This window comes from Xiphophorus maculatus, chromosome 17, assembly GCF_002775205.1.
Source record: "Xiphophorus maculatus strain JP 163 A chromosome 17, X_maculatus-5.0-male, whole genome shotgun sequence".
NCBI lineage: Eukaryota > Metazoa > Chordata > Actinopteri > Cyprinodontiformes > Poeciliidae > Xiphophorus > Xiphophorus maculatus.
In genome coordinates this window covers 3,018,055-3,044,685 of record NC_036459.1, presented here as the reverse complement: position 1 = coordinate 3,044,685, position 26,631 = coordinate 3,018,055, and the positions used below count along the sequence as shown (strand labels likewise).

Below are 26,631 nucleotides of genomic sequence, written 5' to 3'. Positions count from 1 at the left end.
TAGAAACTAGACCAAAATCATTTGGTAATTTTTTGTGTTTTTGTAATGTAAACGTGAGAAATAAAAGCTTTGATAGGAAATTCAGAAGACTTTCTGATTTAAGATGAAATGTGGGACGGCTGAGGTGGATTCAGCTCCTGCTGATCAGGCCGAATGAGAAAAGCTGCTAGTGTGTTTAAGGTGAACCCGACACACATCAGAGTGGATTTACCCTCATCTTCCTCCTGATGAAGATCACAGTCGCCCATCAGCGGCTCCAGTTGAGAAACCAAGTTTCCTCTCTGGCCTAATGTTCCCGATCCCGTCGCCTCACCGGCACCGCAAACAGAGGAAGGGTCCTTGATGGCGACGACAGCTCAGGGTCAGAGTTAGTCGCCAGGAGGTCCCCGGGTTTGTTGCCGCGGCGATCAGAGGTGGTGATGGACAAGTCCTGGCAAACCTCGTAGGAACATTTTCTCTTCTGCAGCGCCTCGGCTCTGACAGCCAGGGAGCGGGCGCAAACCGTCAGCAGCACAATGAGCGTGCCCAGAAGGAGAGACACCATTGGCCAGAGGACGCAGTGCAGCAGGACGCTGGTGTCATGGGAACGCTGCCACAGCACGTCGTCAGGCCTGCAAATCCAAAGATAAACAGAAATCAACCTCAGGATTATAATCAAATATATGAATATTTATAACAATAGAAGGCTAATGAGGAACAAATGACAACATTTAAGGCCTGTTTAAAAAAAAATCACTTTAAGACATTATAAGGCCTTAATTTTAGATAAATTTAAGACTTTTTAAGGATGTGCAGAAACCACACAGCATGTTGATTTGAAAGCAAAGATATTGAAAATTAAATACAGGATGCAAAGCATGAGTGGAAAACTATCAAAAAAGAAATGACAAAATTTAAGACTTGCAATTAACGTATTTAAGGCCCACTTACATTTTTAACTGAATCTAAGACATTTTAAGGCCCTAATTTTATAGAAATTAGTTTATATAAAACTCATTTATATAAATGAGTTTTATATACATTTATAATTTATATAAATATAAGTTTTAATTTATGTAAATTAAAACTAATTGATATAAATTGGTTTTATATAAATTAAAAGCTAATTTAATTAAAGTTTAATTTAACTAATTAAAAATTTAACTTTTAATTAAATTTTAAGGATGCCCTGCATTGGTTTGGAAACAAAGAAATTGAAAATAAAATAGATTGATGCCACAAAGCGTCGTCAGACCTGGAAAATCAGAAATAAACAGAAATCAATTGGAGGATTTATGAATTAGTAACTTTATTCTGACATATAGGAATATATACATACATGCATAAGAATGGAAAACTATTGAGGAAGAAATGACAAAATTTAAGACCTGTGATTAACACTTTAACACTTAAGGCCGGCTGAAATTTGTTTTAATGAATTTAAGACACTTTAAGGCCTTATTTTTAGATAGATAAGATTCAGACTCAAAGACTTTTTAAGGATGCGTGGAAACTATGCAGCATGTTGATTTGGAAGCAAAGAAATTGAAAATAAAACAATTATAAAAGAAACTCTTAAAAGATTTTTGTTTCAGATAAACACAATACAGACACAGTTTGTTTTGATTTGCAACTAAAGCATTTCCTGTTCTACAACTGGTTTATTAAAAAAACAACTACTTAAAACCACCAGTTTAGTTGATTTTAAATTTTTAGATATCTGTAATCCTGAACGCCATTTTTGACATCCGATAAAAATTATACACCAACCGTTTTAAACTGGGCTTATAAAACACCATGTGGTGAAATTAATTGTAGGCCTGGCAGGACTTAGAAAAACAGACACAAATGCCTTCACAGCATTCATTCACTGATTCATTGAGCTGCATCGCTGCAATGGGAGCCATTTTGGCTCACAAAAGTATTCCCACCCACTGACATCGGTACCACTTTGCTTTGTTACAGGAAAAACTTTAATGCATTTTATTGGGATTTTATGTGCAAAGTAGCACATGGCTGTGGAAAATTAAAGAGGTTCTACAGCTAAGATGTAGCTGTAGCACCAACACAGGTTTCCTACTTGAACTGAAGAATCTCTCAGGTAAATTTCAATATTTCTGAACTCAAGTTCCATTAAGCATCTTTTTTCAGAAACAAAACGAACCGTTGGTCCCGTGTTATTAAGCCCCAGAGGTCCAATCAGACATTGTAGTGAAAAAACTAATGAGCAGAGGTAAAGCTAATTTATATAATGGAGGCATATAATGCAGCAGCATGCTGCACCTCGATTGGTTACCCTGGTAATGAGCCGTGCTTCTGAGAAAAGGTCAGAAATATTAATAACGTTCTCATTTCACAGTAACTGGATTTAGTTTTTCTTCAGAACTATTGAAAAGATTTTAATCCCTGCAAAAATAATAAAAAAAACATGTTTAAACTTCCATGAATGTCCAACTTTCCAGCTGCAGCAACATTTTAGTTTCTGTAACCAACATAGAAGCAACAATTAAACTAATAGCAACATTTACTATCAATTTGTTTTATCATTTCACATTTAATTAATGATCCAAAAAATCTGTGAAAGCCTGATTTATATTAATATGAAAATTGATCAGATGTAATATTTACCAATTAGAAATAGAAAAATACTAGAAAGAAATCAAAAAGCTGTTACTGATTAATTTCAACGTTAGCATTTATAGTGATTAAATTAACAACTTCATTGTTGGATTAAATCCGATTTGGATCGTTTTCTTCTTCTGAGTTGGAGAAATCTTAACAATATTGGGAAATTATTTCTTAAGATTTCTAAATAGTAAAGATGTTCAAATTTAAGTTATAAATAGCAACATAATGAATGGGACAAAGTGGAGGAAGTAAATGAGTATTAAACTTCTAAATAAGTGGAACCGGAAGTGCTTTTATTTTGATATTTCCAGCAGGAAGTGTCCCTGTAATTTAGCAGATAGCTTAGCAGTCGGTAGGATATGTTTAATTTGTTCTGAAACGATTCAGTCATTTTGTTGGAAAGACATTCATGTAGACTTGAAGCTAACGCTAACATAAACAGATTGCTATGAGTCGCTAACATCCCATAATAATCCACCAACATCACTGGCTAATAATCCAGCTCATTGTTTCACAGTAAAAGTTTTTAGCTCACACATGGGCTTCCTGTCATTCTTCATTAATCTGATAAAAACTGGGACTCGAGTCTCTGACCACGAGTCCAAGCCAAGTCTGAAATTTTATTTTTGAGCCTGAAATGCGACACTAGTCCGAGTCTCCAACTCAAACAGTCGTCTGGGGAATTTTTAAATGAAATACTCTTTAAAACAGCAAAGAACTGGTTCAGAAAAATCACTTGTTGTGACGTTTTAGCTGCTGTTATATTTTAACATTCCTTCCAGAAACACATAAACCCAAAGCCCAGGTGTGTTTCTTTTCAAATCTTTAAATAAAACAGCATGCAGTGCTCTAGTTTTCCGTCTAAATGACCGAAGAGCCAATGTGCAGCATCAACAAGCTCCCGCTGGGCCCTCATTTACGAAGCAGAGAGTCCTCATCCTGCTGCAGAGATAAAAATAAAAGCAGCTGAGGTCACAGGTAAGCAGCGGCTGAATAATAGGAGGATAAAGCTGACACACAACAAGCTCCTCAGTTTTTCTTTGTCTCATCAGTTTGTGGTCCCACGCTTAAAAAGGTTTTGTTAGACTGAACCCAGAAAAACAGTTTCTGAATAGAGAGGCAGGAAAACAAATGCATGCTACAAATTTATTAGTAAAAAATTTAAACAAAACATGATGAAGAAATACACAGAATTTCTTGGTTGTGATGAAATGTGAAAGTTTATCAATAAAAAGTTTTGGTGCATTTGTAGAAGAAGCAGACTCTGTTTTTCAAGAAGCCGATGCTCATAATTTTCTTAATTTTATGTAAAATCCTTCCTTGCATCATCGTCTCCATAATTAGTAAGAGTAGCAACAGGCCTGTCATGATAGCAAATTTTTCTGGACAATAAATTGTCCCAGAAGTTATCGCAATAAATGATAATAATGATGTTTTGAGACCATTTTTGAGTAATATAATGCAAGAACATATTCTCAAAGATTAATAAACTTTAAATGCTAATGAATATTTAACACTGGGACTGGAAGACATTTTAAATATCCAAAATAAATAAACACAACAAATAAAATGTAAACAAAGCTGTTCTTAAAAAATGGTCTAGTTGAGACCAAAACACCAAACTGAACTTTTATAATCCAGTTTTTAGTAGAAAGAGAAAAAAACAATAAATCATGCAAATGGAAATTATTGAGTTTGTTTTAATTTATGATGCGGTTAATCTGGCGACAGTCCTAACAAAATAAAGTTACTAAACTAAAAGTAAAAATTCTCCTAAAAGCACATTTTGTCCAAAACGTTACTCAAGCAAATGTAACTAGTTACAGCCCAACTCTGGTGTTGAGATGTAATAACCAGGAAATGGAGTTTTTTTCCGCAGGGTCACAAATCCCAGCCAGTCATTTAGGAAGTGGATAAGCTTCTATCAGACGCAGCAGCTCCTGAAAACCGGCCTGGCCGTCTGTAATCTCCTGAGGTAAAATCGATCTGTCAGCCAGGGAGCTTTCACCTCCTCACATGTCCTCCTGCTTCCAATTTGTCCGTCTCGCACCTGGAGACAGACGAGCGTGTGTTTGTGTCTCACCTCCTCTGCTGGTTGAAGAAGCAGGTGAAGGACTGGCTGCTGACCTCTTTGGTGAAGTAATCCTCCCACAGCAGAACGTTGTCTTTGTTCTTCTGGTTGTCCCTCTCACAGGGGGGGACGTAGGAGCACTGGGGACACAGACGTAACCTTTTAATAATAAAACACTAAATGAGATCAATTACATCTTAAACAGCTTTTTTTATGTGTTTTGCAGGCACATAGTGCCACTTTTTACACTGCAAAAACACAAAATCGTACCAAGCATTTGGTTATTTCACTTATAACATGGGAAAAATGTTTTAAATGAAAATAATCTACCAATAGAACTAGTAGTTTTTCTGCAATTTTAAGGAATTATTGACTTAAAACAAGCATGCTGAAAAGTTTTTTGTAAGTGTACTAAGATATTTGCACTAATAGTAGATCAGGATTACTTGGTAAGATTTTGTGTTTTTACTGTGTAGCAAAATTAAGTAACTATGTTACCTTCTGTTGTTATAAAAACGCTATACAGCTGTGGAAAAAAATTAAGAGACAACTTAAAATGAACAGTTTCTCTGGTTTTACTTCTTATAGGTTTATGTTTGAGTAAAAGGAACATTGTTCTTTTATTCTATGAACTACTGACAACATGTCTCCGAAATTCCAAGAAAAAATGTTGCATTTATTTGCAGAAAATGAGAAATAGTTAAAATTACAAAAGAGATGCAGTCCCTTCAGACCTCAAATAATGCAAAAAAAACAAGACCAACAACATCAGTAGTCTACAGGCTACCTGTTAACAAGCTTAAGATGCTGTATTGGTGTTAGCTAGTGATCTTTTGGCTAACATAACCTGCATCCAACCACATTACTGAACTCACTCTGTTAGTTTGGGGGGGAAACTGTGCTAAGTTCTTTGCGTTTTGCTGCATGATTCTAGCACACACCTGCGCAGGCCTCCAAAGCAGCAGCAGTTCTCCTTCGCTGACGCGCAGGTGTAAACCTAGTGTGAGCATCGTAGCGCTCACGTTGCGTTTAAAAGCGCCTCGGAAAAACAGGTTACGACGTGTTAACAACGGATTAAACAGTTTTAACTTCTGAAAACAGTGACAGAGGACACAGATATGGGAAGTGCGGAAGCCCCTACTGTATCAAATCGATATAGGAATAACAGAGAGTTGGTCTCTCTAAGGTAAAAACAACAAACAGCTTCCAGTCGGTCAGTCCAGCACGGCTAACTCTGTGGGCGGGCTCCCAATGCCCCCCAATGCCGCCGGCCCTGGTGGGGGAGGAGTTTCGCCCACCCAGGCATTTTGCAGCTCTGAATGGTTGCCATGGAGATTAAAGGTATTCTCCAACATGCATGAAGGAATCAGGTTACATCATGTTATTATGATAAAGCTAAAAGCTAAAAAAAAGAGTAAATTTTGAATGTACTGCTCCTTTAAATAAATAAACATGTACAGAACTGTTCATCTGACACCTCTCCTCACTGATTGCCCTGCAGGAGGCGCCGTAATGGGGTCAAAACAAAGTTGAAAAGCTGAATACTGATTGGCTCAGAGGCGTCTGTGGTTGTCTTTTACTGTGAGCCGCTGAACACAACTTTACTTTCTGCACATTTCATAGCAGGAGGCTGATTGTTGCCTGGCTGGAGGAACGAGAAGTTGCTCTGCTGATGGAGTGATTGGTATAGAGGAAGAGGAAGGTGGGGAGTTTCAATCACAGAAGGAGGTCAGTTTAGTCATTTTAAAGCTCAGGTTTTACTCAGGTGTTGCTTCAGTCCATTCAAGTTTAGCATTTCAGCTAGGTTGAGGTTTGGACTTTGACTAGGCCAGAGGTCTACAACCTTTACAACTTAAAGAGTAATTTTTATTATCCAGCTAGTCAAATAAAACTCATTTGTTGCCAAAAATGTCTTCTGACTATTTATAATTTTAGAAAAAGATGTATTATTAGAAATTTATTTTTAAAGATCCACCATTTTATTTCTGTTTTAAGGATTTAAAATAAAGATAAATTTGAGCAAAACGAGGGTGAATTTTTTCTGTAGGACAGAAAATACTTCTCACTTCAACGCTGGTAAGAATGTTAAATGGTTAATAGAGGAGCTATGTTGAGATGACTTCCTAAAGGTGGAGTTCCAGAAAGAGCAGGAGCTTCTTAAAGAGACAGAGACCCAATTTCAAAGTGTTAAATTACAAAGTACAATTTCTTTTGGGTCATATTTGATCTACACAGCATCTTTATACTTAATTATGTTAGAAAATGGCTTTTTATGCCTGGAAAACACATAAAACTGCCTCTTTAAATGTTTCCCACTGGTAAATATGCGGTTTCTCTCTGCAGAAATATGAACTTCAGACAGCACCTACCTGTTCATTTTAATAGACAATGTGCTGCAGAAACTTGAACTTGTTTGTAAAATATTAAACTATTCCTGCAAGAAGAGCAGGTTAAGTGGCAACACTGGTTCAGCTTTAGGTTTATTAAACTCTACATTGTCTTTGAAAGCATCAGTGCTCTGAATATGAAGCCCCTGAAGTGACGGCGGCGCCTCAGAGAGGAATGTAAATGAGCTGCTGTTTTCACGCTGCCACTACATCCTGAAGGGAGTGTGAATCTGCAGCCGCTCTCCTCGTCGTGACGGCACACACACTCCACATCGATTTCATTTAGGCCGCTTATTGCAGGCAGGAGCGCGCTCGTCTGCGATTGTAACCTCGGCCCGTTGGCATGGCAACCGCAATCATCCGACAAGGCGGCCCGCCGCTGACGTCACGGGGCGAGGTGCGTGCCATTGGCCGGCCGAGGCCGCGGCGTTTGTGAAGCGACAATTACCTGAAGCAGGAGAAGCAGCGAGAGGAAAAAACGGAGCGACTGACACGTTTAACGCTGCGAAGCAGCAGGCAGGTCGTCACGTTTAAAGAGATTTTTCTGCCATCAGTTTATCTCCACATGTTCCCAGCTGGCCGAGCCTTGACTTATTTTAGTCACAGCAACAGGAGAAGTGAATGGATTTCAACTGTCTGAAAGTGATCGAAAAGCAGAACTGGAGAAGAAGAGTTTATTTAGATGCATGTAAATCTAAAATCATCTAAACTCAGGTGTGTCATCAAATCAGAGCTTCAGTTTCCACAACAAAGCATTAAAACAAAAATCCTCTTTAATTTAAGGGTTTAGTTAGGGTGCATTCACACACAGCAGGAAAATGAAACATATCGACTTTTTAACTGCAGTTTTATTAGTTTTGAATGTTTATTATAGCTTAGCTTTATTTCGTTGTGACTTTTGTTAGTTTTAATGAATTTTTACAGTGTGTTTGCTAGTTTTCATTAGTCATTATTAGTACAATATTATTTAGTTTTTATTAGTTTTAGTTTTTCACACTTTGGTTAATTTGTCGGTCCAGAATTAAAAAGTCTGAATTGTGATTATGTACACATCAATTAGGTAATACTCAAAAATTGTGATCAATTATTCTTGATTGATCAACTCACTGACATTTCTTTCACAACTTTTGGTGTCACCATATTGCAGAATAATGTAAGACTGAAAAAGACTAATAAATAGAATTAGCCTGTTGTTATCCAATACTGATAACTTGATATAAATATTATCAATATTTTGGATCGATCCGTCCTCATCTAATAAAAGCTGATTTATATGCAACAAAGTCTGGATAAACGTGATTCTACTTATTGTAAAAAACTTAGTTATTATAAAATTATGAATATTTTGTGTCAGTTTAAACTTTTTCAAATGCAAAAAATTATGTCAGTAATAATTTTATCCTGGTTAAAACGAAAATATCCACATCTTCATCTTCATCAAGCACTTTATGCCGATACAGGAGTAAAATGTCTCATTTTTTATTCTCTCTGTCTAATATTAAACCAGTCCAGTATGAAATTAACTTTCCAAAGAACGTTTTTGACAACATTTCTGTCCTCTGGCCATTTCCGTTCTGGTCCAAACAGTCTTAAATTAAAAATGATGAAACATTAATATGACAGCAGACACTGAAAACAATTAACTGTGAGCACAGCAGCATCCATCACATCCCATCAGGCTGATCAGATCAACCAAGGAGAGAAGCTCCATGATTTCATGATTGGTCTGAAATTACAGAGACAGAAAGAAAACACAAAGTTCTCCTTCCAGCCTCCAAACCGGATATTAGGCCAAAACACAAGAGACTGAGCAGCAAAACATAAACAGAGACAGAAATGAGCCTGAATCAATTCAAAACGACAACAAAAGGAACAAAAACGTGATCAGGAGAAACAGAAATGCACCAACATGGAAAATGACAGCAAAACATAAAGAAACATGAAAAATGTTCATTGAATTTACAAACCGGTTGACTGGATGGATACAACATTTAACATGTATAAAATGGAAAAATAACATTTCTAAATTACAAGATAAAGTAAGGAAGACTGTAAGTCTCTGATAGTAGATACACATTATCATTATTTGATATGTTTTTAATTTGTTTATTTGTATTTGTTTCATTGTGTTTCTTACCATTTAATTTTACTTTTCTTTTAAATGATTCTATTTTGTTAAATGCTGTAATCTTTCCCTAAAATATAGAATTGTAATTTTGCTTTATTAACTTTTTCTTTTATTGAGATTATGGTATTGTGACCATATGTCTAGTAAAATTAGCTTCCTTGGGAACTAATGAAGATAAAATAATAAAAAGGAATTTACAAATCAGCCACAACAGAAACTAACCACAAAACATTTGAAAACAAAATAAATAGGATTATAAAGCCACCAAGAAGTAGTTAATGACTGAAGAAGAGCCACAAATGATGAGATTTTGTGTTTTTTCTGTAATCTGACAGCAGAGCAGAAAGTGCTGACGTTATGGAAGCGCAGCGCTTGTTTCTGTAATGAATTTAAACAGATAATCAGGATCTGTGAGAGGCTTTCTGTCTGACTCGACTAAACGGATTAACACGAAGCCACGTCTACCTGTCTGACAAACAGCCATGACTCAGCAGAAAAGCTCTGAGCATTTCTGCTGAGTCATGATAACTTCATGAAGGTAGAGACGTTAAATCCTCACGCCGACACAAACATGGCCTAATTAAAGACAGCCTGATTAAATCACAAGCTAAATCTGAAGTTGAGATGCACAAGTCATCCAAAAAATCCCAAATCAGACAACAAATCAAGTGCGGCGTAAATTAGAGGAGCAAGAAAAATCAGGATTTGATTAGATAGAAGAACTTTTCAAGCATTTTCAAAGTTTTTAAACTGTTCCACCACCGCCACAGTTTGGAGATAAAAACAAGACAAATAAACTAAAAAAAAACATGTTTCAACTTATTATTTTACATAATTTATTACTGCTGTTAATATTTTTGTGACATTTTTGTTTTTAAATGTTTGAAATGAAATTGGGGCATTTTTTGTTAAATTCCCCAATTTCAATAACTTTAATGTAATAAAATATATCAAATCTTTATTCCAAGTACAGAGATTGAATTGCCTCAATGACAAAGTGAGTCACTGAGGCATTAAGAATAATAAATATTCAATACATAAAAAAAATCCAAACATATTGTGTTAAAATGAAGACCATTATTAGTCAAAATAAGTTCTTAAATATAAAATGTATTCATTTTCTGGAATTTAGCAAATAGAAATAATTTTGGTAATTCTAGCTGACATAAAATAAAAAAAGATTAATCTGATTTAAATTCAGAGAGAGAGAAAATAATGTGTATTTTAATTAGATTGTATGTAAATATCTGCTTTCAACTGCAAATAACCTTCTCCAAAATTAGGCTTTTAATCAAACGTTAGATTGAACTTTATTGCTAAACTCTGCAGTTTAAATATCAAGCACTTTCAAGGACTTTATACAAAACTTAAACATTTTCCAGATGTGGATAAAAATCTAAATGAAATCAAATTATTTTTAAGGATTCCAAGCACCAAACCAACCCAAAGATGAATAAATTGCTAATTTGAGTTTTTAAACAAGTAAACTGACCAAATGTGTGATTTATGCGCAAGAACAAGCAGCTGAAGAAACTTCAGAAATTTACCCCCTCCTGGATTTGATTGTGTTTATTTTCTGCCTTTAAATTTCCCCTCGGGGACAAATAAACTTTTATTGAATTAGATTGAATTGGATTTCCTCACTGCAGAGGAAACTCTCACCATAAAGTTCTGGATGATCCAGGAAACCGTTTCTCCAGCCGCAATGTTTCTGTAAGTAGTTTCTTTATTGAATTTCTGTCAGAGCAAAAAATACAATAAAAACTGTTTTTTTTGTTTTGCTTTAATAGAATCTATTTTTACTAAATAATTCCATATCTGAAAAATCAAAAACAACATCCAAACTTTTGGCCATAATATTTGGGTAATATTATTTTCAGAAAACTTTAGAAATGTAATTAAACTTTAGTGGAATTTGTAACAAGAAAAATCAAACTTGTAGGAATATAAAGCTAGGAGGTAAATAACAAAGTACCTTGACAAAAACTAAGCAATGTTTTTATTTACTCATTTGCCAGTTTTGTCTTTGGCATTTAGGATTATTAATAAATTATTTAAGGAGAGAATAACTGAAAAAGTGTCTTAAATTAGCAAATATTATTATCTAATTTAATTGAAAGAAAATGAGCTCTCAAGGAAACAATCTTGTTCCTGACATATTATCAATTTGATAGATTATCAGCTACATTACAAGAATGCTGAAGACTTGAGACTCTTAATATGAATTATAATGTCTACGTGTGTGTGTGTGTGTGTGTGTGTGTGTGTGTGTGTGTGTGTGTGTGTGTGTGCAGCGTTGCCCTGTTGTTACCCACAAATCTCATCATTTACATTTATAACATAATTAAGTCATAAACGAGGAAATTACTGGAGCAGTAATTGGCTGAACGAGGCCGCCCACCTGCCCCTTCTCCTGTCTTCCTTCCTCCGTATCTTTTCTGTCACATCATGTTCGTGTCGCCGTCTCATTATTGAGACGCCACATGAAGGATTTTAGGCCCAGAACTGGTGACATTTGCTCTTTAGATGACAGAAACTGAAGGAGGTTAGTCTCTAATTCATCCGATTCGCTGGAAGAAGGCCAGAGGTCTGCAGCTGCTTCCGTCTACAGACTCAATAAATCAACCAGCATTGATTTGATCAACATCTCAACGATTCCTAATTATCACACAAGGATTTTGGAAGCTAAAATATCATCCTCTACTTTGCCATCACTGCTTCAGACATACTCTAGCTTTGTTTAAATAAAAATCTAAAACCTAAACAGATTTAGTAAACAAAACGGCAGGAGTTATGTAAAATTTTACTGCGTTGTTATTTTATTTCCCATGAAAATGTGATCCTGTCTGTTGGTTGTCAATTTGTTTCAGCTAAAATCACATGTTTTGCTTGTATAATTGGGCATTTTCTTCTGGACTTTTAAAATTGTTTTGCTGAGTGAAATTTACACCTGATAGTCCAGTAGATTCGGTTCGACTGGGGATCAAAACTGCAACATTTTTAACATTTTCAGCTGCTGTGGTTCTCTTTCATACCAGCCAAACCATTAACAAACCAGTTCTCCTCCTCGCCTGTGGGGGCACTGCAACAAGAACCACTGAAGGAAATGGCATAAAAATGTCTGAAGACGACACTGAACGCAACTTTCGTCTTCGCAAAATGTAAACAAAAATGGAGCGGCGTCAGATTTTAGCTGTTGTAGGATTTCTCTTTTGTCTTTTGTAAAAGACAACAAGCCATTTCTCCTGCTAAAGGCATTGCATTTGTTTTGGTTTTATTTACCCAGAATGCCCTGGACTGGAGTCGATTCCTTGTTTTGGAAAAGTCCATGGGTTCGCTTTTTTTAGTCCAATTTCACACCTCACCAAACAAACCAAACTTTAAACGGACTGGAATTTATTAAAGTTTACTAGACAACTTAAATGTTCTTAGGCTGTCTATTTACACGTCTAAAAAAAGGGTAACAGTGGAGCTGCTTGAAAGCAAAATGGAAAAACATTTAGTTTGTTTTCATTATCACTTCAGCCGCTAAAAGCAGCAGGTTTCTAACCGTCCTGCTAACACACCTTCGGATTTCCATTCAGAAGGAAGGAAATCAAGTTTGAACCACTGGAGGGACAGCTGCAGCAGGAGCTATGTGCAACAAACAAAATCTCTTTGAGAAATGAGCTCTCATGTGGAGTAATCCTCATCACAGCCAACATCTGTGTGGAGGTTTTACAGATCACCGGTGGAGCCAAAGCAGCTTTAGTTGGATGGAAAGACTTTCAGGGAAGGATGTAGTACCTTTCAGAACAAGTGAAAAGCATTCTGGGAACACTGTCTGAACAATCGTGTATAAACGCTGCTATGTTCGGGGGTAACGGAGGCTGCAGTGCAAAGAGTCGGGCTTTGATGAAAGTTATGTTTTATGATCAACCAGAGGAATGTTCTGAACTCCAACCAGAGTTCACAGACTAATCAGCTAATGACCTTCCAACACAGTTAAGTAATCTATTTCCTTTATTCACCCGCTGGTAAAGGTGACCTATTATACTTCCTTGAGCAGGTTAGCATAAGGTGATAAAAAAAACATGTTCATTATATTATTCGCATAAAATCATATTTAGATGAGATTTTAGTCAGCTCAGTTCTGCCTATTTTGGCCTCCTGCCACTTTAAACCCAAATAAGCAGCTGCTGGCCACGCCCCTCAACTCAATGTTTACACTAGCAGGTGAAAATAGCTGCAAACAAATGTGCAATTATACAATCATTACATATTTAAAAAGAATTAGTAGTGCCTCCTGCACAACCATCTAGAATGCAGCAAGTGGATTCTGGATGTTAAGTCAACATCAACAAATCTGTCTTATCCAGCAGCCATTGTACAAGGCATACAGCAGTAAAACCAGCTGACCAAATATGAGGGAACTGTGCTTGGGTTGCTAGGTAACGGGTGGAGTGCTGGGGTTGCCAGGTAATGGCACAGTGTGACTCAACAATTGGAAAGTATTTGAAACAGCTCATTTTCCAGACACCAAAAATTATTAACTTATTGCCAAAAACAGACTGGATGTTTTTTTTTTGTTTTTTTATTAAGTGCTTGGACGGTTTCTAGAAGCAGTAGAAACCAAAACGAAAATATAAAAATGTAGAATGTCCCCTTTAAACATTTCTCAACCTGAAAGGAAACCTGGATTCACCTCCACCGCTCTGAGGGCAGCAAATGTTCTGATCACATCCATATAAACACACACACACCCCGACACACCCACACACACCGACACCCTGAGCCATCTTTCCTTTATTGAGGTCAGGAGTTCATTTCATTTTTGTTCCTACAGAAATTATCTGTAGAAATAAGAACAGGAAAAGTCTAGAAGGATAATAAAAATGATGTGAGTTGTTCCTGAAGGTTTTGGACCTCATGAGGACGTTATTATGGCTCCACTGAAGGGCAGGGTCGTCTCACCTTTAAGGCTCCGAGTCAGGTTTAATTAATCCTTTTTTAAAAACAAAAGCACTCTTAGCTCAGCATACATCCAGCTCCCCTTAAATAGAAAATGATGAAGTGCCGTTTTTCATCAGATAACCACGCAGACCTGTAGCTCTAATTAAAATGTGACAAAACCATCAAACCTGAGTGTGTGTTGATGCATTACCATGCAAATTAGAGCACTCTGATCAGCTGATTCACAAAGTGTGAAGTCAGACTTCACTGTTTTTCATTTTGAGTTATGGGAGGGAAATGATGCACAGAAAAGCTGAAGCACTGAACCATTTTCTCCAACCAACCTGCAGGTAAGTTACCGTAACAACAGAATGAATAATTTTGTCAGCTGATGCAGGATGAAGATTTTATTAAAAACAAACATCACGGTGGCTTCACACCTTCACAGACACAAATATGTATAGATGACCTGAATTTATTTTAATTTTGTGATCATAAAATTGTTAAAATGAGTTATTAACTCATTGGGAAGTGGGAACTCGGAGCTGGGTTTGACGTCAGAATTTCAACATGGCGGCGCCCATAAACTCTTACAAACTTCATTTTAAGTTTTATTTTCCATAAGCAAAAACTTCTTTCAATTTGTTCAATTTAGAGTAACAGGCACTAAACACGTTTCCACTGTATTACGTTGATGAGAGGAGCGGCCATGTTAAAACAGGAAGTTGGCCTTTCAAGTCATAACTTTGGTAGTGGGACTTGGAAATCCAATTTGTATGGCATTCCAGTTTATTTTTCCAACTGGAAAATCAGAATTCCCCAGTTCTGAGTACAACTGGAACGCAACATCAGACTTTGAGTTATATTTTGAGTTTTTCAACTCCAGTTGAAAGAGAAAAAATAAACAAATCTCAAAGGTTAAAGATGGCTGTATTTACAATGTGTCTACAATAAGCACTTTTTTGTCAAATATGTTGAAAAAAATCATTGAACACATGAATGAGAAAAGCAGTTTTGGGAATTAAATGTTGAAAGTGAAAATGAGAACTCAATACAAAAGGTTTAGATGGTGAACTATGAACATGAATGAATTCATTGTAACCAAACTGAACTGAGTTTTAAGAACTAGTTCATGTTAAGGATATGTAGTGATCCATCTCCTGGGTTTGTTTCTTGAACATCTTTGCTTCACATACAGATTGTGAGCTGACGTAGATCTTAATGTCATGTCAGTCATTTAGTCTGCGGGCGGCTCCATTAACTAACCGCCCCCTATAGACACAACACCAATTAACTGGGAGAAAACCTCTCTTCATCTGGCTCTCAGTCAGCCGGTTTACATCCACAAAGTCCATTTCAGACGAGTCTGCAATTAATGCTGCCTGTGTGTCTGCTGGTGAAAGGTCACAGAGCTCAGGAGGACTTAAAGGTAAATGAAATGTTCTTTATTTTCTCTGTTTATTTGCTGTCAGTCAGCTCTAGCAGCTAGAAATCACAAATACATCAACAGTTGCACAGATAGCAGAGCTGTAGTTCACTGAGTTTACAGTCACTTCTGATGCTGAAAGGCTCAAACTTCATGCTTTCATTTATCTACAATTAATATTACAACTTCAGTCTGATCACTCATTAGCTGTATTACTGGACCTGCAGCTGGTTGACTGCTAATGATCCACATCAAACATCAAACTGCAGCATAATTATTAAGTTAATACAAGGCTGGGCGATAATGTTGAAAAACGCATCACAATATAATCGCTTCATATCAGTCCATATCGATAAGTATTGATTCGTTTTTTTGTTTTAAATATCTGACATACAGCCAAATTGAAGGTGTGACCACTTCTGTTTTATCTACAGTTTTCACTTCACATTTTTTTATTTTTAAGCAGTTATGAGGAACAGTTGTGAAACCTTAAACTGCTGCTGCGCCAGTTACTCAACAGGTTGTTGCTAGGCAACCAAAGAATGAGAGAGTTAGTTGAGCGGCTACAAACGGTTGAGCAGCTAAAGCCTTTCCTTGGCTGTCTAGTTCTGGATTGGAGTGAATATCATCAGACGTGTTATCTATTGATATTGATCATGTATCTATCTCAATAAATATCGTTATTGATTTATTGTCTAGCCCTAAATTAATGTTTAATATAATTTTACTTTAAAACGTTACACTTTAAAATAAAGTAAACCTGACAGCAAACTGACGATTCAAATGATACATCACCATGGTAACAAGAGATGGATTATCCTGACTCCAACATTAATTCCTGATGTGATTTTGGACGTTATTAGAGCCAAAAAAGTTTCGATTTTTTTCAGACTTGTGGAGTTTCTTATTTTTCACACCCTGATGTGAAACAAGGAGAGCTTATTTTAATACTAAACATCTCTAGGAGTGATCCGGTTACAGGGAATTAACTGAGGAGTTCTGGGGTCCTGTTATCGGGACCCCAGAATAAGTTACAAACCTGATAGCACATTGCTAAGTACGGGGGAGAATCTATGATGCTGCGGGATTGTTTCTCTTCCAGAAAGTCTGGGAACCTCATCAGAGAGTTCAGCATCAGAAACTCTCTGGAAAACTGAACATCGCTGCAGTTTTCAGCAGGATAATGATCCAAAATGTACAATTTTGTTATTGGTCAAAAGCAAAAAATAATTAACTTTATTCCTTATACAGTAAATCTGAGCAACTTTTCAAAAACACATGAGTCATTTAGGCCATTTTTTTCTAACTTTTCTTTTAAATGTGAAAATAACGACAGTAAAATGTCAATGCAGCGTATTGAACAGTTTCCTGATGATTACTTTTTCATTCTTTATAATTATTCTGCATTCAATCATGGCCTAGAGGTTGTTTGTGTTCTTGTTTGCCTTCCTGTGTGATTGGTTGAGGATAAACAGAGTTTAATCCCTGAGGTTAACCTGGCGGTGATGATGATGATGATGTAAGGAGTGGGCGGAGCCTCCGAGGTTTCCTTTCTCCCTCTAGGGAGATTAAAGGATTCCTGAATGAAGCGTGACTCGCCCTCCCTCTCTCTCCTCGTCTCCACATTATCGGTCGCCATGGCGACAGAGCACCATAGCTGATGCGAGATCTCTGCCCTCTATATTTACTCTGTTGCCGTGGTGACGGCCCGGCCATGCGGCGAGGTTGGAGGGGGGTAAACTTCTGGGTTAATGTAGTGCCGTTTTATTATTTTGGCTTGAATCTCACAGATGGTGAAGACACCTGAACGTCCCAGCTGTGCTGCATTCACTGATCTCTGGAAATAACACCTCAGACTTCAGCTTAACATATTAAATGATAATCTCTACTTCACTGAATAAGTCATGTAAAAGGGCCGCTGTTTTCTTTCCATCTAACATCCGACAGAGGTGGGAGCTGATCTGAAGTGTTAAAAAACAAAATATTTTTAAACTTGACAGTCCTCAGGCAGGCTGCAGCTTTTAATTAATGCTAATTGCTGGCAATGTCCCCAACATGTGCCAAGAAAAACAATTTTAAAATCTTACTGCATGAACCAGGCAAACTCTGACCCAAACTACCTGAATGTTACAACTAAAATTTTTGGTCTGTCTGTACAAACTGTATTTTGTGTTTCCTGTTCTGAGAGAAGTGATGAAGTGTGTCTCATAAAGCAGCTGCTGTGTCTCCTCTGAGCTGGGAACAGAGCTGGACAGAAGGTTAATGGGATGAGGGAGGATTGTTTTTACTTTTTGGACCCGTTATTTTAACAACTTACATAGAATAAGTGGAAGACGATGGATTTTACAGATGTATTTTTCACTTAGATGTGATGTTTCTGACCTGAACGAGTCTACAGCTGCAAGCCACAAATTTTTTCTCGACAGTCTGAACGGACAAATCTGATCTTTCCACCTCCCAAAAAATCTGATTTGAACTAAATCGGATATCTGATTTTTATTCAAAGCGTTTTCAGTCTGAACGGTCATGTCGCATTTTATCCAACATACAACGTTGGTGAGAGACATGCATCATAATTCATAATAATTCTGCTCCAGAAAAAGACAGACGATTATTCTGAAACTATGAAAGCAGTTTGTGTCAATGACATCACAATCCCACCACTCTTGGTTCTGACTTCACATCCAACAGACTTCTCTGCTGAAGTTTCAGGCAATGCTCCACAAACAGCCGTTGCTGATAGTTTATCTGGTCTTGTTACAGTCTAGCGACGATCCTGTTGGCTCCCATTGTTAAATAAACTTATCCATAAACAGCTCAAGTCTTTATTACTTCTGTAATCAGAGCGCTGAAGTGTGCCATCCACGTTCTTCTTCTGCGCTTTAAACACATAGAAGTTTGATAGCAGTCGCGTTGAACCATACTTCCCCAACGTCTGGTGTTCAAGCTAGCAAACCTTGGGCTCCCATCAGCCACCTGCAGTTGGATCCTGGCCTTCCTAACAGGTCGCTCCCAGAGGGTCAGACTGGGCCCCCACACCTCCACTGCTCTGAGCCTGAACACCGGATCTCCACAGGGTTGCGTGCTCAGCCCACTTCTCTACACCCTCTACACTCATGACTGTGTCTCCAACCACCTCAGCAACAAGATCATAAAGTTTGCAGATGACACGACTGTTGTTGGTCTCATCTCAGGCGGGAAGGGGGAGCTGGAGTACAGGGATGAGGTGAAGCGGCTGTCAGAGTGGTGCAAAGTCAATAACCTGCTCCTCAACACCTCCAAAACAAAGGAGCTGGTGATCGACTTCAGGAAGAACAAAACGGACATCCAGCCTCTCACCATCAGGTTTCTGGGCATGGAGTTGGAGGACAAGCTAACCTGGAGCACCAACACCAAGGAGCTGTTGAAGAAGGCACAGCAGAGACTGTACTTTCTGAGAATACTCAAGAAGAACCGTCTCCCCTCAGACCTGCTGCAGGCCTTCTATCACTGCTCCATAGAGAGCGTGCTCACGTACGGTCTGTGTGTCTGGTACGGCAGCAGCACATCCGTGGACAAGAAGGCGCTCCAGAGGGTTGTTAGGGCAGCAGAGAGAACCATAGGCTGCCCCCTCCCCACTATGGAACAGATTTACACTTCCAGGCTCCACAAGAAAGTTTTGGAGATTTTAAATGACTCTTCACACCCTGGCCATGGTCTCTTCCAGCTGCTGCCATCAGGCAAGAGATACAGAGCAATAAAAACCAGGACAAATCGTCTAAAAAACAGTTTTTTCCCGATGGCAATCATAGCACTAAATTGAAAGGCATAAGAACTTCTGCTCTTGACACCACTTTGTTAAAAATGTAAATTCTGTTGCGACACCTCCAGGCGCTGCAACCATCTTCTGATGTCTATTTACTTCTCATTTTGTACTATTTATTTCTTTATCTTTTTTATGTATGTATGTATATGTATATTGTATATTATGTATATACACATAACCTGCATTTTAACTCGAGTCGAGCAAATCTCAATCTCGTTGTAATCTGTTGATGACAATGACAAATAAATCTTATCTTATCTCTTATCTTAATTAGTAAAATGAAGGCCTGAACAACAGAAATGTTATTTTAGTCATTGCTAAGTCGTAGCCTTAGCAACAACCGTCTCCACAGAAGAATTGTAGTTTTTCCTGATAGACTGTGGTAACTTTAATGTGGCATCTGCTGTTCTGATCCCTGATCACGAAGGCTCAGCTCAGATTTTGAAACCCTGAACAAACTGAGAAGTTCACTGGAAAACCTGACGTGACGCTTCTAACATCAGCTGCTTCTTAATGACGACGAGGGTTTTTAAACGCCTCGTGTGTCTCTGAAGTCCTGAACAGAAATAGATTTAGACGGCTGCAATCCAAAAACCGAGCCGGCAAACACTCCTGGCTGGATGGAAAATAACAGCATCACTGCAGCTGTGCCTCCATTTTTATCTTCATCTTTCACCTCATCCTCAGTCGCGTCTTTTTACGTTTAATCTCTACTAATTCAGAACTGCGTACCTTTACAACAGGTGCTGTTGTATGAATTATTGTATCAGTTTCCGCTCATCTAAACGCTTTCTAACCAGTTTAAGTCAACCCCAGGGTTTATAAAGGCCAAACTTCCTTATTTTAGTGCAGATTCAGAATAAAAACAGACAAAGTGAGATTTTAAGAGACAAGCTGTTGGCTGCAAACTCCACTAATAAACTTCACTGAAAAAGTAAAAGATTTCTATATATCAATGATATCGACATGTAGATATTAGCAGATTATAGGGTGATTTCCCTCCTCAGGCCAATTTGCAGGTTGGTGTGAAACATAAATACACAAAAAAAATATAATAAAACCACTACTGATACAAAATGATACAAATTTGAATATTCATGTTAACATCTCCTCCCTTCTCTCTGCCCATTTCCTGTCTGGTAACTGTCAAAGGTTTCTAGTACCAAAAAAAACCCTAAAAATAAAAGACATCAGAGATGAGAAAAATCTACTTGAGAACTTTTTCTAAACTGTATCAGAGTGGCTAAAACTCAAACAAAAACCTGAGAAGTTTGTTAATTAAAAAACAATGGAATCACAAAGTGAAAGAAGAAGCCATGACTACAAAAGATTAGTTACCCAGCCTCTCTTATTCAGGATTGATCCAGCTGATGAAAACTAAACTTTCCCCTAACAGCTTCAACAAAGGCCATTCATGCTTGCTGATAGTAGGGTTGTGTTAGCCAGAGAGGTCGATGCCACTCTAATATTTGCTGGATCTCAGAGAACCAGTGGTGTTTACCTTTGGATTGAGGACCAGCTGCTGTTCGTCGAAGTGCAGCAGCGCCACAGAGTTGGACTCGGAGTTGTTGACAAAGATCTGCAGGCAGGGATACAGAGACGTTCCCTTACAGTCGGCTCCGCACGTAAAAACACACTCAAACATCTCCTCAGGACGCAGCACAGACACCACCTGCGAAACAAGATGGATGATCAGCAGAAGCACCAATCATTTACCGTTTGCACCAAAATCAAAATGAATATGTGTAGTTCTGGGAAATCACTTTGTATGTTCAAGGAAAGGAAGCTTTAATTAATGCCTTGAAATATCTGAAAGTTTCAGAGAAGTACACTGTAACATTCTGGGTGTGTGAAATAAACAAATATAATGCTGTCTTATCATATCTAGTGCAACATCTGAGACACATGCAAGTGTCTTTTGTCACTGCTGACATTTACCACTGGACTGAAGCAATTAACCTTCTTTAGTGTTTATCTACCAATCAATACAGGACAGTTTGTAACAGGACCAACACCAAACCCAACGACATTTTACAAAGAAGAATCACATTCTGTCATGGAAACCAGAAAAGACAAGAAAAGTAGAAATTAGCAATTAGAAGTTTGTCCAAAAGATGAGAGAGGAGTGGCCTCTGCTACAGGAGTGATGACCTCTCATTAGTGGTCTGAAACAACGAGACGGATGAACAAACAACACACGGAGACGACGCCATCAATCTAATCTGCTTCTATAAAAGTCAGACGGTCTTCACTCAACGGGCCAAAGAGCTGCAGTAAACTCAAGTTTTCTGATTTATGTTTTATTATGTCACAGATTCACTAATGGCAAATTGGAAGAGCGCTCTACTGCATGACCAGAACCTGCACAATTCAGGGAAAAACCCTCCAAATGACGCATGAACATCAGTCCAAGATGATGCAATAAGCTAACAGCCGAATAAATCATCTGAATAAATTCATCATCCACAGCACACAGCATAAAGTGCAGACATTGGAAGCCTGTAATTCATTTCCTGCATATATTCCCAAAGGCTCTGAAATGCCACAGCCTAAAGAGCTGGACAAATCCACTTTTCATCGACAACCGAAAAGATTAAAATGACTAAATCAGAAACAAAACATCTGTCTGAGGCTGATTGTTTGACTATTTTTTAAAAATACATTTAATTGTCAACACTAAAGGTCATGTTGGTCTCCTGATACTGAACTGACCTCTTACAAATACAAGACTTTACATTTATTAGTGGCCAGCGACAGAAGCTCCTTAGAATAAGCAAAATAAAATCCATCAAAATAAAACCATGGTGGTGCTTCTGAAGATGAAAAATGGGTTAGATCCTCTAACAACATTAGACTTTTGATTATCACTCACTGATATAAAGACTTTGCCTCTTTTTTACAGCCAAGTCTGGCTTCTTAAAAACCTGAGTCTAAGCCAAAGTTTGAGACTTTACAGCTTAGGTCGACCCAAAGTCTTCAGTCTTTAGAACGTGCATCTAAATCAACTCTTGAGTCTAATCCAAAACTTAAAGTCTTTTGAGCCCAAGGTCAATTCAAGCCTGGTCTTTAAGATTGGTAGATCTCCATTCCTAGTCCTTGAGTTATAGTTCACGACCTACATTACATCTTAAGTCTTTAGTGGATGAGTTTGAGTAAAACAAAAAGTCTTTGAAGGCCAAGTCCAAGTCAAGTATGAAAACATTGATTTTATGACTTGAGTCCAAGTCTGGAAATCAAGTCGTCATCTTTAACATAAAGTAGTGGTGAGAAAACACAGACAAGTGTGTTCACAGCCATGGTTCTAAATCTTCATTACAAGGAAAAAACTGAATTGTTTTCCTCCACAAAAATACTAATCCTGATGTTCAACATGGTCAGTTGTGTTAAGCAGCTTGTGAAATATTTCTCTGTTTTCAGTCAGTTGTCAGGGAACCAAAGCACTTTACCGAAAAGAGTCTGCCTCCTTTAATCAGGTTGTTTGACTTACTGCTGCCAAAACGGATGGCTGCACCGAGAACTGAGCTCTCCAATCATATGGAAACATCAGGCAGCAAACACTTAAGTATACTTTTGGCTTTTGTCCAATTTGTGAACACATGATACTTCAAAGTATAATCTTTCACAAACGTGATGAAGATTAAAAGAGCCAGTAACCACTGTAAATACAGCGTGTAGCAATTACTGTTTCTATGGAAACCAATAGAGAAATAAATCAAGACAATGACAATAAAATGTTCATGGAATTAAAGCAAAACTGTAAAAATGTGACAGAAACAAGACAGCTACATACTTTCTAATATAATGTATTGTTGTCATTATTATACATCTGGATTGCAAGTCTGTAGACCACAAAGATCCACACAACAGGAAAATGTGACGTAAATCCAAATCCCCCCCATTTCATATTTGACATTTTCAGTGGCCGTCTGATCTTTCACCACAAAAAAAAATCTGATTTGTGCCACTTTCATCTGTGGTATTAAATTTAATATGTATCCAATAGTTTTCAAAACATCTGCAGCCTGAATGATCATGTCTCATTTTATCCAACTTTTACGTCATTGATGTCAGTCAAGCGTAATAATTTGTCACCAGAAGAAGCCAGATGCGGTAAATTCGGACATAAACAATGTTTGAAGCAAGTCTTTGTCTTCTTATGATTTTGGGACGATACTGTTGGCTCCCATTTCTCAACAACCTTAAAATCGATCCATAAACCGTGGCATGGCGTCCATTACTAGCGCTGGAAACAATGAGCTGCTGCATGACGTCAACGTTTGGGGATGTAAAAGATTTTCAAAGAAGTTTGTATAATTAAATATGATCGAAATCAGACAAAACATTTTGTCAGATTTCAGCAAAAAATTGGAATTGAGCATCAACACCTGATGTGTGAACATAGCCAAAGTTATGCAAGTATAGATTTCCAATGCAGGTTTTTAAAAATGTGTAAAAACCCAATGCCAGTTGTCACAGTCTTAAACAAAACTTGATTTTGAGAATATTGTATTTTCTTATCCAGCACTTTAATTAGAGCAGGGTTCACTCAGCAGCTGGTGTAACACTTTCTCCTCAAACAACAAAATGAGATGAAGTTTCTTTATGTAGAAAAAATAGATAAACTTCAGTAGTTTCACTAACACTCGTTTTTTTCTGACACATAGCCAGACTCTGCAGCCCTAAAAAAAACTCAGAAACTGCAGATCTGGTTCTAAATGGTGTAATTATCTGAGACTGTTTTAAATAGACTTAGTTTATAGAGCACTTCTGTAGCAATTGGATTGCAAGATGACTACATTTCTGTAGAGTCAATGATTCAGTTCAGTCAAGGCGTCTCCAGATGATTATACTTCAATATAATATTTACTGTAACTGGGCGTAAAACTCCCTGTGAATGGACAGTAATATAATAAATTAAACTGATTTAAGCTGAATTTGATACAAAGCCTATTAATTTATCATTAAACTGATTGGACTAAAATTAATGAATGTAATTAAACTGTGCAGTCAGTGAGGCTGTGATGCACCAAGCTTCCCTGGATGATGAGTGACAGCTCAGCGTTATAGATCCTGTCAGATCAGATCAATCATGTTCCACTGATCACCTTCACTTTGCATCAACTTGATCAACACTGAGCAACATCTGATCACTATAGCCTTCTTCACTGTTTAAGGAATTAACTGGTCATTACAAACAGGTTGGAATCTAACCAGTATCACACATATTGTCATATTAAAGCTGCTGTTTGTAACTTTTATTATATATATATATATATATATATATATATATATATATATATATATATATATATATTTGTTGAATCTGTCACGATGACAGTTTGGAATGAGACGATCTGTGAAGACCCACCCAGTGCTAAATAAAAACAACCAATCACATCCTCCGTTTAGCATCCCCTTGATCCCTGTTGTGAATGCTAAGGCTACTTGGCATAGCCATTGATGACGGCGTATAAATTGTTTTCCAGTAACAATAAGTTGTTTCTGCCATTAGAACATTTAGCTGCAAGTACAGGAGGTTGATTGACAGCGCTCAGATCTGCCTCCTGGCTCTGATTGGTTGTTTTTGGTGTTTCTTCAGATGGCAATAGCAGCTCAGGGAGAATGTGGAGGCGATTTCACAGATTATCTCTCATATTAAACTGTCATGACTTGGCAACAGTTTTAACAAATATGTAAAAAGTTTTTTTTTTTTTTAAAGTTACATACTGCAGCTTTATTGAACACTGGGTAAGCAAAATAAAGCCTCCAGTAAAATGCATCAGTAATTTTTCAGCAGACATAAATGGAGTCATAATATAATTCCTGTCTTTATGTTGATATGAATAATTCTGCAGCTGCAGGTTATTTTGCTGGTTAAGTTCAGTTTTAATCAAGTTTTGTGACCCAACTTTAAGAGTTTTATTTTTCAGTTTTTCACTAATTTAAGTACAAATTATTGTATTTAAACCAGAAATGTTTCACTTTGTTAGCACACTTAGCAGAGACTTTAGTAGGTACACCTCAAGGTCTGTGGACAAGGTGAAGCCGATTGTCTGAAATTCAAACCGAACATCAGAACAAATGAAGTTTAAGTGACTGAATGTGATGTATTTCTGGTACCAGATGGACTGTTTCAGAAATGTTCCATCTGCTGGGATTTTCACAAACAACCACATCTGACCCTGCTGGTGTCAGAGAGCAGAGGAGAATAACCCACTTCCAGCAAACTAAATGGAATATCAGCTGTGAATGCACAGCATGTTAAAACTCACAAAGCTGGTAGATAAAACTGGAAACACCAGTTACAATCCAAAAAGGACCAATACAATTTGTAAAATATGTGACTGGCAAAAACATAACTGTGAACATAAATAATAAAAAATGGAAATGACTGCCAATAAAAACTGTGTGGTGCAGTTCTTAATCATTCATGGCTTTCCTTGCTACTTCCTGGCACCAACATATGAAGTTATCCCCAAAGTAAACCACAATAAAACACATTTATTTTTACTGTTTTATGGATTATCGACCAAGCTTCAGAGTCTGCATCTACAACATCGTAAAATTAATGCAAATAGATGCATGCTGCACCGTTAAGGGCTCCCAAACATAATTAACACACTAAATCAAACTCTTACTGGGCCAGATGACTAAAAAAAGTAGCAAATATATTTTCTTTCAAAGTGCATTTTGGAATCTACCTAAAAAGTTTATTCAAAACTAAAACTGTATTAATAACATAAATAACCTGCAGCGCGATTAATCGCTTTAACCGGTATAATTTCAGCTCGGTGCGGGTTCGGTCCGCGGTTCTGACCCCACCGGAGCGCAGCGCAGCTCGCCGCCGGGCTCACCGTGCAGTTGGCCGGCTTGCTCTGCAGGCTCTGCAGCGTCGGACTGAGCCAGCAGAAGCCCAGGATGAAGAGGCTGAGGATCCCGCAGGCGATCAGGAACAAACCCAGCCGGATGCTCTTGTCCTCAGCCTCGGAGTATTCGTACGACACCCGGATCTTCGCCATGGCAGCCCCGCGGAGACCTCCGCCGGCATGGAGAGGAGGAAGCGGGGATGGGTGGCTGAAAAGCGGAGGGAAGGAGGAAGATGAGGAGGAGAAGCGGCTGCTGCTCACAGCCTGAGTTTAATCAGCGGCTGCTTTCAGACTCCGAGTCCGTTTTATTTACTCTCCCTCCATTCTTCACCCCCTCACCATCTCTCCAATTTCTGTTGCATCTATTTACTGAGATTTCCATAATCTGCCCTCCTCCCATCCCCGTCCT

The 26,631-nt window shown here is 37.8% G+C and overlaps 1 protein-coding gene across 1 annotated transcript; it reads right to left on the bottom strand.

Annotated features, from left to right (window-relative positions):
• kcnmb4 (potassium calcium-activated channel subfamily M regulatory beta subunit 4) lies at positions 1 to 26,631 on the bottom strand. The gene is made up of 4 exons (XM_023349942.1): positions 26,211 to 26,631; positions 20,858 to 21,028; positions 4,691 to 4,818; positions 1 to 611 (listed from the first exon to the last, which is right to left on the bottom strand). The coding sequence occupies exons 1-4, from the start codon at positions 26,373 to 26,375 to the stop codon at positions 287 to 289; spliced, it is 789 nt and encodes a 262-aa protein (XP_023205710.1). The 5' UTR covers positions 26,376 to 26,631; the 3' UTR covers positions 1 to 286.